The 15,187-nt window shown below is 40.6% G+C and overlaps 1 protein-coding gene across 1 annotated transcript; it reads left to right on the top strand.

The window, feature by feature from the left end:
* The first annotated feature begins 924 nt into the window (after positions 1-924).
* On the top strand, positions 925-6,135 carry LOC136759198 (dynein regulatory complex subunit 4). The gene is made up of 7 exons (XM_066714095.1): positions 925-1,196; positions 1,529-1,726; positions 2,748-2,802; positions 2,967-3,172; positions 3,495-3,662; positions 4,026-4,100; positions 4,439-6,135. Exons 1-7 carry the CDS (start codon positions 1,146-1,148, stop codon positions 4,466-4,468), a joined length of 783 nt encoding a protein of 260 aa, XP_066570192.1. The 5' UTR covers positions 925-1,145; the 3' UTR covers positions 4,469-6,135.
* The last annotated feature ends 9,052 nt before the right edge of the window (positions 6,136-15,187 follow it).

Below are 15,187 nucleotides of genomic sequence, written 5' to 3'. Positions count from 1 at the left end.
AAGGGGGTCAAACACAGTATTAGTATGGTGTTCCTAATAATCCTTTAGGTGAGTGTACATTCGGAGGTAGGCCATATCTTCATTTTTGCAACTAAAAAATAATCTAAAAATATCGACCGTTGGATATTAATGTAAAAGTATATTTTCCAAGTTTAAATATTCAATTTTGTTGAAGCTACATTAATAAAACGCTGCTAGTATTTACAGGTTTACATTTACATTTACATAAGCACCCAGGCGGACTGAAGTATCGTTCCACTGGATTGAACGTTCCGCAAGCCGCTCTAGTTCTGTATGTATCTATGGTTTGAATAGAGCCTCTCTGTATGATGTCTCCAGATGACGTCACAGACAGCGCTGCTAGGATGCTGGTGCAAGTTGTGTGACACCAGCGCCACCGCAGTGTAGTTGAAATGCGGCGGAATGGTACACCAAGCTTGTGTTTGTTTATCTTGCTTTTCGTGTAGGATTACGTGTACTTGTAAATAACAAAGGATTCCTATTTTTTAAAATAACCATAAAGCAAATCATATGATTTCAGAGGGTTAATGAATGCTATAACTTTATCGTACACAGGACATTGTTGTTCATTCATTTGTCCTTTGCACATCGAGACGAATTAAAAGCACGATTGAATTATACATTTAAAGGCACTATAGATAATTAAAGCGTTTAGAAAAATGTAGAACATAAACGTTGTATAGTGATGGAAATGGTATTTAAATATACAATAACTTAAGCGAATAGATTATGCAGGCGTGATGTCCCTATGCATTTCTTGTAATATATGGGATTATGTAGTATTCCAAATTGTAAAGCCATCCTACAAAATTAGGATATTGTCCAATATAACGGGCTTCCTTGGACAAACGAGGTATCAAACTAAATGCATGCAATACTGTTTCTGTTAACAGATTGAACCTATTTTAGAATTCGCAGATAATGTTTTTAAAATATTATATTTGATCATAATTATTGATTCATCAGATAATAGGCAAGCATGTGCCTGATAGTGGTTTCATACCTCTTAGGCCTGTAGCCTATTTAGCATACCTCTTCTGTTGCTTATATAAGTTATCTCTGTGTCTTTATTTTCGTACTTTCTTAAAACAAAATCTGAGAACTCTGAAAACTCTGAATCATTAATGTTAGATATCACTTTTCATTATCAGAAGAAGAAGAAAAAGGTAGCAGAGGTAGGTGAAAACACAGTCCACTTTTCTGTGCAGAATTACAGAGGCAGAATCGATAATCACTGGTTAATTTATTGTAATAGATATGCTGAATACATTGTTCTCTAAACCCACTGAGCAGCTTAAATGGTAATCAATTAACAGTAGCAACACAACTTCAAGATTCATTTAGGCAGAATCATCAGTTGAACAAGACTTTCTTCAACTCAGTGATACAAATGCTAAGCTTGCATGAAACCAGAAAATATGAAATATAATTGAACTAGTTCTGGTGTTTAGTTTGTAGCCTGAGGGCTGTAATCATTTGTATTCATCTTGGTGATACTTCTGTGTAGCTGGAGGAGCACATCGTCCGCCTGCGGGAGGAGCTGGACCGTGAGAGGGAGGAGCACAACTATTTCCAGCTGGAGCGAAAGAAAATGCACACCTTTTGGGAAATCACCAACAGACAGCTGGAGGAGAAGAAAGCTGAGCTCCAGAACAAAGATCTGGAGATGGAGGGCTCCGAGAAAGTGCATCTAATGGAAATCAAGGTAAAAAGGGGTGGGTGGGTGGTAGCTGTTTTGTTGTTCATATTAAATATTACATGTTAGACTTGTTCATAATACAATGTGAAAGAACATGTAAATAGAGATCATGATTATAATTCTTACTATAATTCAGAACACCAAACGAGTAGTGCACTGACAACATATTACTAAAGTCAATTCTGTTTCAAAGCAGATAATTTATCCCAGCAGTTATTCTTGTTTATTAATGTTCAGTGTAAAATAGTACTTTAGGTACTTTAACAGTGTCTGTTTTGTATGAATAATTTAACATTATTGGGTGACCTGAAAAGAATGTCAGGTATTGTTTAGGAGATTTATGAACTACTTGTTGTGAGTGATGGATGATTATTAATGAGCTGTTGGGGATTACTTTGCTCAAGACAGTTTGCCATACAGACAGTTCTGCTTCAATTGAGCAAAGGTTTTACTTTTAAGTATTATGAAACAAGAATGATTGGGAAATGTGATTTTCTATTTATTATTATTATTATTATTATTATTATTATTATTATTATTATTATCATTATTATTATTATTATTATTATTATTATTATTATTGTCTGTTTCTTACAAAATATATCCTAAAACAAAACCAAGTTCTATCCCTGGTGTTTGCCAAGGAATCTGCTTCAGCTGAGTAAAGGTTTTACTTGCAGTATTTTTAGGAAATGGTTTCCTTTCTTGTATTATTATTATGATTATGATTATATGTTTTCTTACTATATATATATATATATATATATATATATAGCATTCTTGTCCAGCAAGAATCATCATTGTCATCATTATTGATCAATTTACATATATGTACATATACAGATAGGATCAGAGTTTGAAAGAGAGCCAGTTATGCAAGGAGGAGGAGCTTTCCAATCTAGTGAGGAGCTTGAAACTGTTATGTGTACAGTTTAAATTCTTTAAAATTCAGATATGCCCTTTTACTATCCGGCTTTTTCTATTTTTAGTCTAATTTCTGAATGATTTTTTGTTCACTTTTCAATAGGACCACAAGGAAGAACTCACCAAACTGTGCAGTGATTTTGAAAGACAAGTTCGAGGTATGATTTGATATTTGATTTTAATAGGATCATTAGTCTTTCCACTTGATATTGCCTGATTAATTTCTCTCTGAAATCCTGAAGTTGGGAACACATACGGTGTTCTTAACTTGGATATTTTCTTCCCCTGTTGCAACTTGGATGTGTTTCTTCCCCTGAATCAGAAATTGAAGGAAAGTACAAGAAGAAGATGCAGGTGTTACGAGAGGAGCTGGATCTGTGGCAGAACACAGAAATCCATGGAATCGAAGAGCGCAAGAACATCTATACTTATACACTGATGAAGAATAATGAAAAGGCTTTCAGGGACATCAAAAATTACTACAATTATATCATCCTCAACAACCTTGCTCTCATCAACACACTGAAAGTAAGGACCTGATCAAAGTGCTCTGAATAAAAATAATAATAATGACGATGATGACAATAAAGACAGGAAAATGATTTGTAATTGTTTTCAAGTTATATTTAAGAGTGCTATTATGTTTTGTGCAAGTTTAAAATCATTTTCATGGAAAGAAATCTTCATTGTACTTTCAATCTGGTATGTTTGATATCCATAACAGATATTCGATATCCATATCCATAACAGACCCCGTGCTGATTTTTATTTTCATGTGATGACAGCCTGTGATGTAATGTAAGGGTAGGTGAGTGACATATCGGGTTGTGTTGTTTTGTTCTGTCTCCAGGAGCAGGTCGAAGACATGAAGAAGAAGGAGGAGCGTCTTAAGAAGGAGATGGCCGAGGTGCAGCTGCAGAACAAACGGCTGACGGAGCCCCTGCGGAAGACCAAGGATGAGGTGGCGGAGCTGCAGAAACAGCTGGCCAATTACAACAAGGATAAAGCTTCCCTGGCAGTATGTCTCCCATAGTTCCTGAGGACAGTCACACGCATGTTTACGATACAGGGGAGCAGAGCCCCAAAAACTCACAAAGATTTCCAACACATCGTCACCTCTCCAGAAACACGTTTTAAGATGTTATTTGTCCATATAGGAGCCGATGACAAACACAGATGTGTGTTTTGATTGAACATTGGCATTTCAATCTCAAGGTGCTGCAGTTGAGACTCAGTTATAAATCATTCAATAGTAAATGTCAGAATTAGGAAAAGTAAAGAAGAATGTGCAAACCCACATGTGATGATCAAAAGACACTTTCAGCTTCCCCTTATAAAGTGATTTGCATTTAGAGAATAATTACGTGCATTCTCTCTGCAGGGGCCCGAGGTAGCAGACAAAGCAATGAAAGATCTCAAATGGGAACGTGATGTATTTTATTCGAGGTTTGAAAAGGTGAATATGTCACTCTGAATTATAAAACCAATTCCTTTGAAAAATATTACATACACATAGTTCATTTAATAAAAACTTCAATTTGACTATATATACATCATAATAATAGTTGAACTTTGTTATACACTCATGTTTTACCATAATTGTACCAGTCTATGTAATATTAAGGAATGGATTAACTTGAGGAAAAAGGTGTCATCAGTAAAATTCTTGACAAGCTAGACCTCTGTGTCCAATGCTTGACAAATCTTTGCTGAGGTGCATTTAACAGATAAAATCATGTGAATTGCAGTTTTGTCTTGGGACCCCAATCCCACCGCTGTTCTTGGTGCCTCCAGGTGCAGAGTGAGAGAGATGAGCTGTACTAAAAGTCTGTAAAAGCCATTCAAGAGGTCCAGCAGAAGAGCAGCTTTAAGAACCTCCTCCTGGAGAAGAAGCTGAGCGCTCTGACTGACACCCTGGAGAAGAAAGAAGCTCAGCTGAACGAGGTCCTTTCTGCCTCCAACCTCGACCCTACTGCGCTGACTGTTGTCACACGCAAATTGGAGGTAGGTTATTAAACTCTCCAGTTAGTGGTTATAATTAAAGTAAATAATGCGATCTCTTTTTATAAGAGCCAGTGAGGATCTCTACTCAAACATAAAGTAGAGATAAGGAGACTGATCATCAATAGCCAAAGCCATGGTTACATTAGATCTGATAATACATCCCTACTGAACTGGGATTATTTATTTGTTTGATTTGCTTCAGGCCAGATGTTTTATTTAAACTGCACTATGCATTGACCAGTGATGCTAGTAAAGTACTATACTGAGACGCACACAGATTGGGCTATACTGAGCCGCACACAGATTGCGCTATACTGAGACGCACGCAGATTGTGCTATACTGAGACGCACGCAGATTGCGCTATACTGAGATGCACACAGATTGCGCTATACTGAGATGCACACAGATTGTGCTATACTGAACATTAAGCAATGTTAAACGTTTTCCGCATTTAGTGTTTAAACCCGCCTGTAAACATGTTAGTTTCATTTTCGTTTCAAAGGTGTTTTACACCGATCAGCCATAACATTATGACCACCTGCCTAAGATTGTGTAGATCCCCCTATTGCCGCCAAAACAGCCCTGACCCGTCGAGGCATGGACTCCACTAGACCTCTGAAGGTGTGCTGTGGTATCTGGCACCAAGACGTTAGCAGCAGATCCAAGTCCTGTAAGTTGCGAGGTGGGGCCTCCATGGATCGGACTTGTTTGTCCAGCACATCCCACAGATGCTCGATTGGATTGAGATCTGGGGAATTTGGAGGCCAAGCCAACACCTTGAACTCGTGATTCATCAGACCAGGCCACCTTCTTCCATTGCTCCGTGGTCCAGTTCTGATGCTCACGTGCTGCAGTTTTGGAGATGCTTTGACCCAGTCGTCTAGCCATCACAATTTGGCCCTTGTCAAAGTCGCTCAGATCCTTACGCTGCCCATTTTTCCTGCTTCTAACACATCAACTTTGAGGACAAAATGTTCACTTGCTGAATAATATATCCCACCCACTGACAGGTGCCATGATAATGAGATTATCAGTGTTATTCACTTCACCTGTCAGTGGTCATAATGTTATGGCTGATCGGTGTATGAAGGAGCCGCACATGTTGTGGGTGTGGCAGCTGTATTTAGTCCGAAATCTTGTGGGTTCTAGTGGAACATGATTATATTCTCTATTGTATTGGACTACCCCCCCACCAACTGTTATTGGTTCTCTCATATAGTGCAACATTATGAATCAGGGATTCATATAATTATCTATAAACCCGTTGCGGGAGATAGCTGTTATCTTCCAAAAGGGCTTATTCTAGTGGGACGTTTTGCCAGACAATAATTTGAATGGAATTTTTGAAGAAATAAGAAGTATACAGTGTGTGCATCTCAGTGTATAGTGTATAGTCTCAGTATATAGTGCGTCTCAGTATATAGTGTGTGTGTCTCAGTATATAGTGCGTCTCAGTATACAGTACAGTGAGGGAAAAAAGCATTTGATCCCCTGCTGATTTTGTACGTTTGCCCAATGACAAAGAAATGATCAGTCTATAATTTTAATGGTAGGTGTATTTTAACAGTGAGAGACAGAATAACAACAACAAAATCCAGAAAACACATTTCAAAAAAGTTATAAATTGATTTGCATGTTAATGAGGGAAATAAGTATTTGATCCCCTATCAATCAGCAAGATTTCTGGCTCCCAGGTGTCTCTTATTCAAAGACACCTGTCTGTATAAAAGACACCTGTCCACATAAGCAATCAATCAGATTCCAAACTCTCCACCATGGCCAAGACCAAAGAGCTGTCCAAGGATGTCAGGGACAAGATTGTAGACCTACACAAGGCTGGAATGGGCTACAAGACCATCGCCAAGCAGCTTGGTGAGAAGGTGACAACAGTTGGTGCGATTATTCGCAAATGGAAGAAACACAAAATAACTGTCAGTCTCCCTCAGTCTGGGGCTCCATGCAAGATCTCACCTCGTGGAGTTTCAATGATCATGAGAACGGTGAGGAATCAGCCCAGAACTACACGGGAGGATCTTGTTAATGATCTCAAGGCAGGTGGGACCATAGTCACTAAGAAAACAATTGGTAACACACTACGCCATGAAGGACTGAAATCCTGCAGCGCCCGCAAGGTCCCTCTGCTCAAGAAAGCACATGTACAGGCCCATCTGAAGTTTGCCAATGAACATCTGAATGATTCAGAGGAGAACTGGGTGAAAGTGTTGTGGTCAGATGAGACCAAAATCGAGCTCTTTGGCATCAACTCAACTCGCCGTGTTTGGAGGAGGAGGAATGACCCCAAGAACACCATCCCCACCGTCAAACATGGAGGTGGAAACATTATGCTTTGGGGGTGTTTTTCTGCTAAGGGGACAGGACAACTGCACCGCATCAAAGGGACGATGGACGGGGCCATGTACCGTTAATTCTTGGGTGAGAATCTCCTTCCCTCAGCCAGGTCATTGAAAATGGGTCATGGATGGGTATTCCAGCATGACAATGACCCAAAACACACAGCCAAGGCAACAAAGGAGTGGCTCAAGAAGAAGCACATTAAGGTGCTGGAGTGGCCTAGCCAGTCTCCAGACCTTAATCCCATAGAAAATCTGTGGAGGGAGCTGAAGGTTCGAGTTGCCAAACGTCAGCCTCGAAACCTTAATGACTTGGAGAGGATCTGCAAAGAGGAGTGGGACTAAATCCCTCCTGAGATGTGTGCAAACCTGGTGGCCAACTACAAGAAACGTCTGACCTCTGTGATTGCCAACAAGGGTTTTGCCACCAAGTACTATGTCGAAGGGGTCAAATACTTATTTCCCTCATTAACATGCAAATCAATTGATAACTTTTTTGAAATGCGTTTTTCTGGATTTTTTTGTTGTTATTCTGTCTCTCACTGTTAAAATACACCTACCATTAAAATTATAGACTGATCATTTCTTTTTCAGTGGGCAAACGTACAAAATCAGCAGGGGATCAAATACTTTTTTCCCTCACTGTATATAGTGCGTCTCAATATATAGTGTCAGCGTCTCAGTACATAGTGCGTCTCAGTATATAGTATATAGTGCATCTCAGTATATAGTGTCAGCGTCTCAGTGTAGTGTATGTACCACTGGGTGAATTATGTCCCTAATGGCGCCTCATACACAGAAGCCAGTTGGACATGCTGCTCAACAGAACTGCACAACTGTGTGCTGAAGCCTGTCACCGTGGCTGTGGCATCCTCTCCACAATTCAATCCAACATTAGTATGCTCAAGGATAAATATCTTATAACTATATCAAGTCTTGATTATTCATTTATGTTTCAGTTGTCTTTTTCTTTTCTGTTTTAATTTTTGTGTATAAAAAACAATGTTGATACAACTTTGTATACTGATTGGGGATTTCTTAATAAACAAATTGATTAGTGATGAACTTTCTGTCTCTCCCTCTGTCTCTTGTCTGCTGACGCAGCAGCCGCCTGCTTTTCACCCTCAACTATTCAACCATGTTGGTCTCACACACCACACCTTCACTACAACTCAGTACAACTCTTGTTTCAATCCTCATGCTGGTCTCACTAAGGTTTTGAATTATATATACATGTAACACTCTCTCCCTGTCTATGTACCTATCAATCATTGTGCACTCTGCTCCAACATGCCTCTCAAGCTGGCCAATACACATTTTTGTGAAGAGCTCCTCAAAAAATACTATTGCCCCGTTTCCACTGGCTAAGCGTCCGGACGCGTCCGTGTTTTTTGGCCGGTTAACTATCTGCTTCCAGACGTGTCCGTAAACGCCCGTCACCGACTGAGGAAATGATTCACTTTCAGAAGAGAGATGTGAGCTGGACTTGAGACAGACAGGGAAGAGATCAGATACATTGTGTTGGAAGATATGATCTCGAGTGCTGTGTGCGATCACGAAGAAATTGCAGTTTTATTAGCAGCATGAAGTGAAATCCACGTACAGAAACAATGACTGCTTACAGTTAATATCCGAGTGTATTAAAAACGTGGATTTCGCAGGACCGGTGCAGTGCGTGACTAGTTAACAATAAACTGAAGGATAATAATCGGATCGGTAGCAGCCGATTTTATTAATATTTTATGAACAGCTGGATGGTGTTTCAGGCTGTCGTTTTTTGAATGGTGTGCATAGTCAGTATGAAGGCGAACATGATTCAGTTAACGTACGTGCCCATTTACAAGTTAAATTAATGAATAAATAAATACAGCAGATCTGGGTTTCCCTCTAAAACAGTGGTAGTCAATAGGCGGCCTGCGGGCCAAATCTGGACCATCAGACGCTTTTGACTGGACCGCGAGAATAATTTTAATTAACTTTTTATCATATAAATATTGAATGTAATGTTACGAAGGTTTGTTGCACTCGGTGCTTGTTATAGTGTGGAACCTAGTCGCAGCCATTCCTGGTTATTAGCCAATACGATGTTACGTATTAATATGGCTGTCCTATATAGAGCTGGTGTTCAGTCAGTCAGTGAGTTGATTGCTCACAGGTTCCCTGTTTGGCGTCTCTGTACACAATCTGGACTGGGGCAAGAGCGGCACTGTGTACTGTCAAAAACGCAGGTATTCGGTTTTCCTGATTTCTATAAATAAACAGCTAAAATGTGCATCATTTTGTCGTGTGGACATATGTCAACCTCGCCTCTAAAATATAAAAGTGCACACACACGACCATGCCATAGCTTGTGTTCACCTAGAAACTCCTACATCAGGGGTGGAAACAGATGATTTCCAATGCAGACGCATATTTCTAGCAGCGCACACATCGAGAATTGTGCTCCTCACCCGTTTCAATCACAGAGACCCATTGACATAGATCTGTGATTGACCAGCACCAGAAACCGCGTCTAGTTTGCATATATAATGTTGGTTGATGTGTGATTTTTCGCTGGTGATATGTGGTTGTGAAGCAAAGATATGTTTGAGTCCAAATCTGGCTGATTTCATGGAGATTTTGAGCTATGTTTTTGACTTCAAAATGACTCCAGCTGTCAAAATCTTCTGGGGGACCCCCAGACCCCCCACCCTCAATTACTCAATCGTCTTTGCCCTCATTTTTCAACACTAAATTTGTGCAGTGCACAGTGGGACAGGGGGAATGGTAAATACTTGAATCCAATAAGACACAAAATCCTTGAAAGTTTCTATTATGTTTATCTATATGACTACAATAATCTTTAACGAATTAAAATGTAAGTGGTCTGAACCCGTTTTAATACTAATATATACATTTATTTTATTATGTACATTTCATAACACCCCCATGTCTGGACCTTGGCTATACCTTGACAAATAAACTTGCACCCTGACACAAAATAATTGACTACCCCTGCTCTAAAACATTAAGGACTGGTTTAATAAATGCGTCCATAAATGCCATTACTGAGATTTGCACACTTCAGTTCAATTATAACCTGCTATATTGTATCTGGATGATTAATCATGTGTATTTTGTTTCAACTGTAACTTATCCTGGTTAAGGACGTCTGCTAAGTAAATTATAAATAATACGGCAAAAAATATTGTTTGCAGTTACAAATCTGCAGAAAGAGTAATAAGTTAAGGGAGTCACGCTGTGCCATTTAAAATACATATATACTTGCACAAATGATGATGATAATAATACTAAATAAAAAATATGTATTGTTATTGTTGCATAAGGAAACATATTCTTATGGGACGTGCTTGTCTGAATATAATGTTGTCTCTACACGTTTAGCTCTTCCTAATATCTCTTAACAGAAACGTGTATTTATTACGCTGTTTACAATCATGTAAAGCAGAAAGAATAAAACAGACACAGAAGTCCTTTCCATGTCAGGCTGTATCGCTCGTAGTGTTTCCTGTCTCTGTTTTTAAAATGGAACACAAACCAAACCCACAGTCGCTGCTCCTCCATCAGAGGGACGGACTTCCGATGTTTAATATGAGGGGGGCTTGTACTATGTATCAAGCCCAAATCCCTGGTGAAAACTGGTTCTTATCAGACTGTGTTCTTCTAGGTATCCATAGCACAGTACTGTGAGCCAGGGACCTTGTTTACACAAACACACAGGGAAAGAAATCGTGTGTTTGGTTCTTCAGTACCAAACACACCACCAATGCATCTGTCAATCAAACAAAGTACTGAAGAGCCTGTTCATTAAACCTAGCTCTTGTAAACCCATCAGTCTGAAACAACTGTCCTGTTTCTCTTCAATCGCACCCTCGCAGGCTTATGCAACATGTATGCGTCTTGATCCGAAAACCAATGACCTCCATATTTTTTCTATAGTGAGGGAAAAAAGTATTTGATCCCCTGCTGATTTTGTACGTTTGCCCACTGACAAAGAAATGATCAGTCTATAATTTTAATGGTAGGTGTATTTTAACAGTGAGAGACAGAATAACAACAAAAATATCCAGAAAAACGCATTTCAAAAAAGTTATCAATTGATTTGCATGTTAATGAGGGAAATAAGTATTTGACCCCTTCGACTTAGTACTTGGTGGCAAAACCCTTGTTGGCAATCACAGAGGTCAGACGTTTCTTGTAGTTGGCCACCAGGTATGCACACATCTCGGGAGGGATTTTGTCCCACTCCTCTTTGCAGATCCTCTCCAAGTCATTGAGGTTTCGAGGCTGACATTTGGCAACTTGAACCTTCAGCTCCCTCCACAGATTTTCTATGGGATTAAGGTCTGGAGACTGGCTAGGCCACTCCAGGACCTTAATGTGCTTCTTCTTGAGCCACTCCTTTGTTGCCTTGGCTGTGTATTTTGCGTCATTGTCATGCTGGAATACCCATCCACGACCCATTTTCAATGCCCTGGCTGAGGGAAGGAGATTCTCACCGAAGATCTGACGGTACATGGCCCCGTCCATCGTCCCTTTGATGCGGTGCAGTTGTCCTGTCCCCTTAGCAGAAAAACACCCCCAAAGCATAATGTTTCCACCTCCATGTTTGACGGTGGGGATGGTGTTCTTGGGGTCATAGGCAGCATTCCTCCTCCTCCAAACACGGCGAGTTGAGTTGATGCCAAAGAGCTCGATTTTGGTCTCATCTGACCACAACACTTTCACCCAGTTCTCCTCTGAATCATTCAGATGTTCATTGGCAAACTTCAGACGGGCCTGTACATGTGCTTTCTTGAGCAGGGGGACCTTGCGGGCGCTGCAGGATTTCAGTCCTTCATGGCGTAGTGTGTTACCAATTGTTTTCTTGGCGACTATGGTCCCAGCTGCCTTAAGATCATTAACAAGATCCTCCCGTGTAGTTCTGGGCTGATTGCTCACCGTTCTCATGATCATTGAAACTCCACGAGGTGAGATCTTGCATGGAGCCCCAGACTGAGGGAGACTGACAGTTATTTTGTGTTTCTTCCATTTGCGAATAATCGCACCAACTGTTGTCACCTTCTCACCAAGCTGCTTGGCGATGGTCTTGTAGCCCATTCCAGCCTTGTGTAGGTCTACAATCTTGTCCCTGACATCCTTGGACAGCTCTTTGGTCTTGGCCATGGTGGAGAGTTTGGAATCTGATTGATTGATTGCTTCTGTGGACAGGTGTCTTTTATACAGGTAACGAGCTGAGATTAGGAGCTCTCCCTTTAAGAGAGTGCTCCTAATCTCAGCTCGTTACCTGTATAAAAGACACCTGGGAGCCAGAAATCTTGCTGATTGATAGGGGACCAAATACTTATTTCCCTCATTAACATGCAAATCAATTTATAACTTTTCTGAAATGCGTTTCTCTGGATTTTGTTGTTGTTATTCTGTCTCTCACTGTTAAAATACACCTACCATTAAAATTATAGACTGATCATTTCTTTGTCAGTGGGCAAACGTACAAAATCAGCAGGGGATCAAATACTTTTTCCCCTCACTGTATGTACATAAACCCCCTTTTCACTGGCACCTGTCAGCACTGCCGAATCCACCCAGATCCTTTGAGAATAATATATTTCCTTTAAACATTTTGCATACATGCTTCTCAAACCGAACGATAAGCATTTTATTGTGAACAAGGCCTCAAAAATACAAAGGGACCAAACACACACCCGATGACGAACCTGTCAATCAAACCAATGGTCATGTTATTTCTTATCAGCTTCTTATCTCACCTGTCACTTTTGACATGAAGCAGAGCTTACACTATTAACATCTATCTTTTAATGACCACATTTACCCTTTGTTTGAATGTACAATTTATAATTATTATAAATAGTAGTCCAAATCCAAGTACAATCTGTTAGACGGAGTATTGGAGTATTGGAGTATTCCTGTTGTCAGCAGCTGCGTGATAATAGCAAAAAAATAATTTGAATTGACATTCAAAGTATGCAAATATCTGAACACATAGACTATGTATTATTTAAAAGGATTTGTGAGTAATACACATTATGCTGACAAGTAGTCTATACTTACATACTTGCAGTCTATTCAGCATGTGAAGAAGTATAACGAGGCCATGGGTGAGGTTGACAAACTGGACCAGCTTATCAGCCTCAGAAATCAAGTCCTGGAAATGGACATTACGGATGTTCACTCATGACTTTGATGTGGCAGTTGTAAACAGCTGGTAAAGAGATGCACAAAAATCTGGAATCCCCAAAAAATAAGTGTTGGACCTCCTGCACTTCCAGATGAACGTAGCAGAGTGTCTTGTGCGACTGGCAAAGCCACAGGCTCTGAAGAAAAGAGGGCGGCCAAGTATACCATCCACACTAACTCCACTTGAAGAGCCACCACTGAAACAAGGAACCACTGAGAGAAGGCCACTGCCTGATGTTCAGAAGGACATGGTTGACCGCATGCCAAACTTTGATAACAAGAAAGAAGCTACAAGGGCAAGCAGCCATTCTGGACTGGCAAAACCCATGTCTTTTGTGATAAATGCAAAGTGCACCTGTGTTTTGTGCCTAGTAGAAATTGTTTCATGGCTGCTCACCGCAAATAAAATTATATAGCGAGGGCCTATGACAGTATCTTTGAGTATTTTGTTTTATTATGTTTTATTTTAAGGAATGTTCTAAGATGTTCTGAGATGTTCTAAGATGTGTTTTCAATATGTGAATAAGAAAACCACACATATCCCTGATATTGACTTTTTCCAGATTTTCCTGCTGTTTAGTCTCAATGTCCATTGGAGTGGACAACAAAAAAAACAATAAAAGATTTGGGCTAAAATCAAAATTTTGTCAGAGCCTCATTTTTAGTTGCAATAAGACTAGGAAAAAAGATTTCAAATATTTCTCTCATGATTGGAAATTAATTTTGGTCTGAAAGGCTTAAAAGACAGGAAGATCTGGGCATCATCTCCATAGAAATGGTAGGAGAAACCATGGGATGCGATGACAGGGCCCAGAGAGCATGTAGAGAGAGAACAGGAGGGGGCCCAGGACAGAGCTTTGGGGTACGCCTGTGAGGAGAGGATGAAGTGTGGATGAAGATCCCCACCCTGTCACTTGGTAGGTCCAGTCATTGAGGTAGAAGGAGAACCAGGCGAGAGCAGTTCCAGAGAGTCCAAGATTGTGGCCTTGGAGAAGAGAGTAGAGTTGAGGTGAGAATGAAGAAACGGAAGATCAATCTGTAGGAGATGTAGGAATGATAGCAGAAGAGGGGGGATGTTGAAGTGTTTGTGGATATTCGTGATTTTAGGAGGAGGAGGAGGCAAAATTAACAGAGATAGAAGAAGGAGGAGGGAGGTGGAGGGAAGGGGTGAACGAGATGAAGCAGTGGTTTGAGATGTCCAGGGGTGTCATTGATAGAGTACAAGAGGAGCAGCCTCTGGAGAAGATTAGGTCAAGCTGGCAGCTTGCCTTGTGAGTAGGGGGTGATAGGGACAGGGAGAAGTTGGGAAGGGGTAGGAATCCAACAGAGTGGGAAGGGTGGATGTTAATGTGTCCTTGGAGGATGATGAGGGAGGAGAGAAGGAAGTCCAGTCAATCCAGGAACGAGGGACCAAAAGGGCGATAGATAACTAGTAGGAAGAGGTGAGAGTCTATAGTCTGTTACTATAGATAGGAGAGTAAGGGGGGACAGCAGCCCTGTGCCTCCTCACCTCCCCATTGGATGAGGGGAGTGGGACAGGATGAACAGAGAGGACAGAGCAGCAGGGGGGCTGAGTTCTCAGGGGAGATCAGTGTCTCAGTGAGAGCAAGGATACCCAGAGAGAGCTGAGAGGCGAAGGTGGAGATGAAGATGACCTTGTTGGAAGTTGAGTGGCAGTTCCACAGACTAGATGAGTGTAATTAAGGTCCAGGGCTCAGTAACCACTTCATTCAGACTGATAGCAATCAAGGAAACAATAATTCAACTGGGGGATTCAACCCCCTTTGCTATGACACTCCTGATTGAGCTGTGGTGAAACCAATTGTCTTTAGAAGTCACGTAATTAGTTGAATGGAGTCCACCTCTGTGCAATTAAGGTGTGTCACATGATTTCAGGTTAAATACACCTGTCTCTGGGAGATCCCACAGTTGGTTAGTACAATTCCTAACAAGGATGAAGATGAAGGAACATTCAAATCAAATCCGAAA

Source organism: Amia ocellicauda, chromosome 9, assembly GCF_036373705.1.
Source record: "Amia ocellicauda isolate fAmiCal2 chromosome 9, fAmiCal2.hap1, whole genome shotgun sequence".
NCBI lineage: Eukaryota > Metazoa > Chordata > Actinopteri > Amiiformes > Amiidae > Amia > Amia ocellicauda.
The sequence above is the reverse complement of the archived record's forward strand: the minus strand, read 5'-3'. Positions and strand labels throughout refer to the sequence as shown.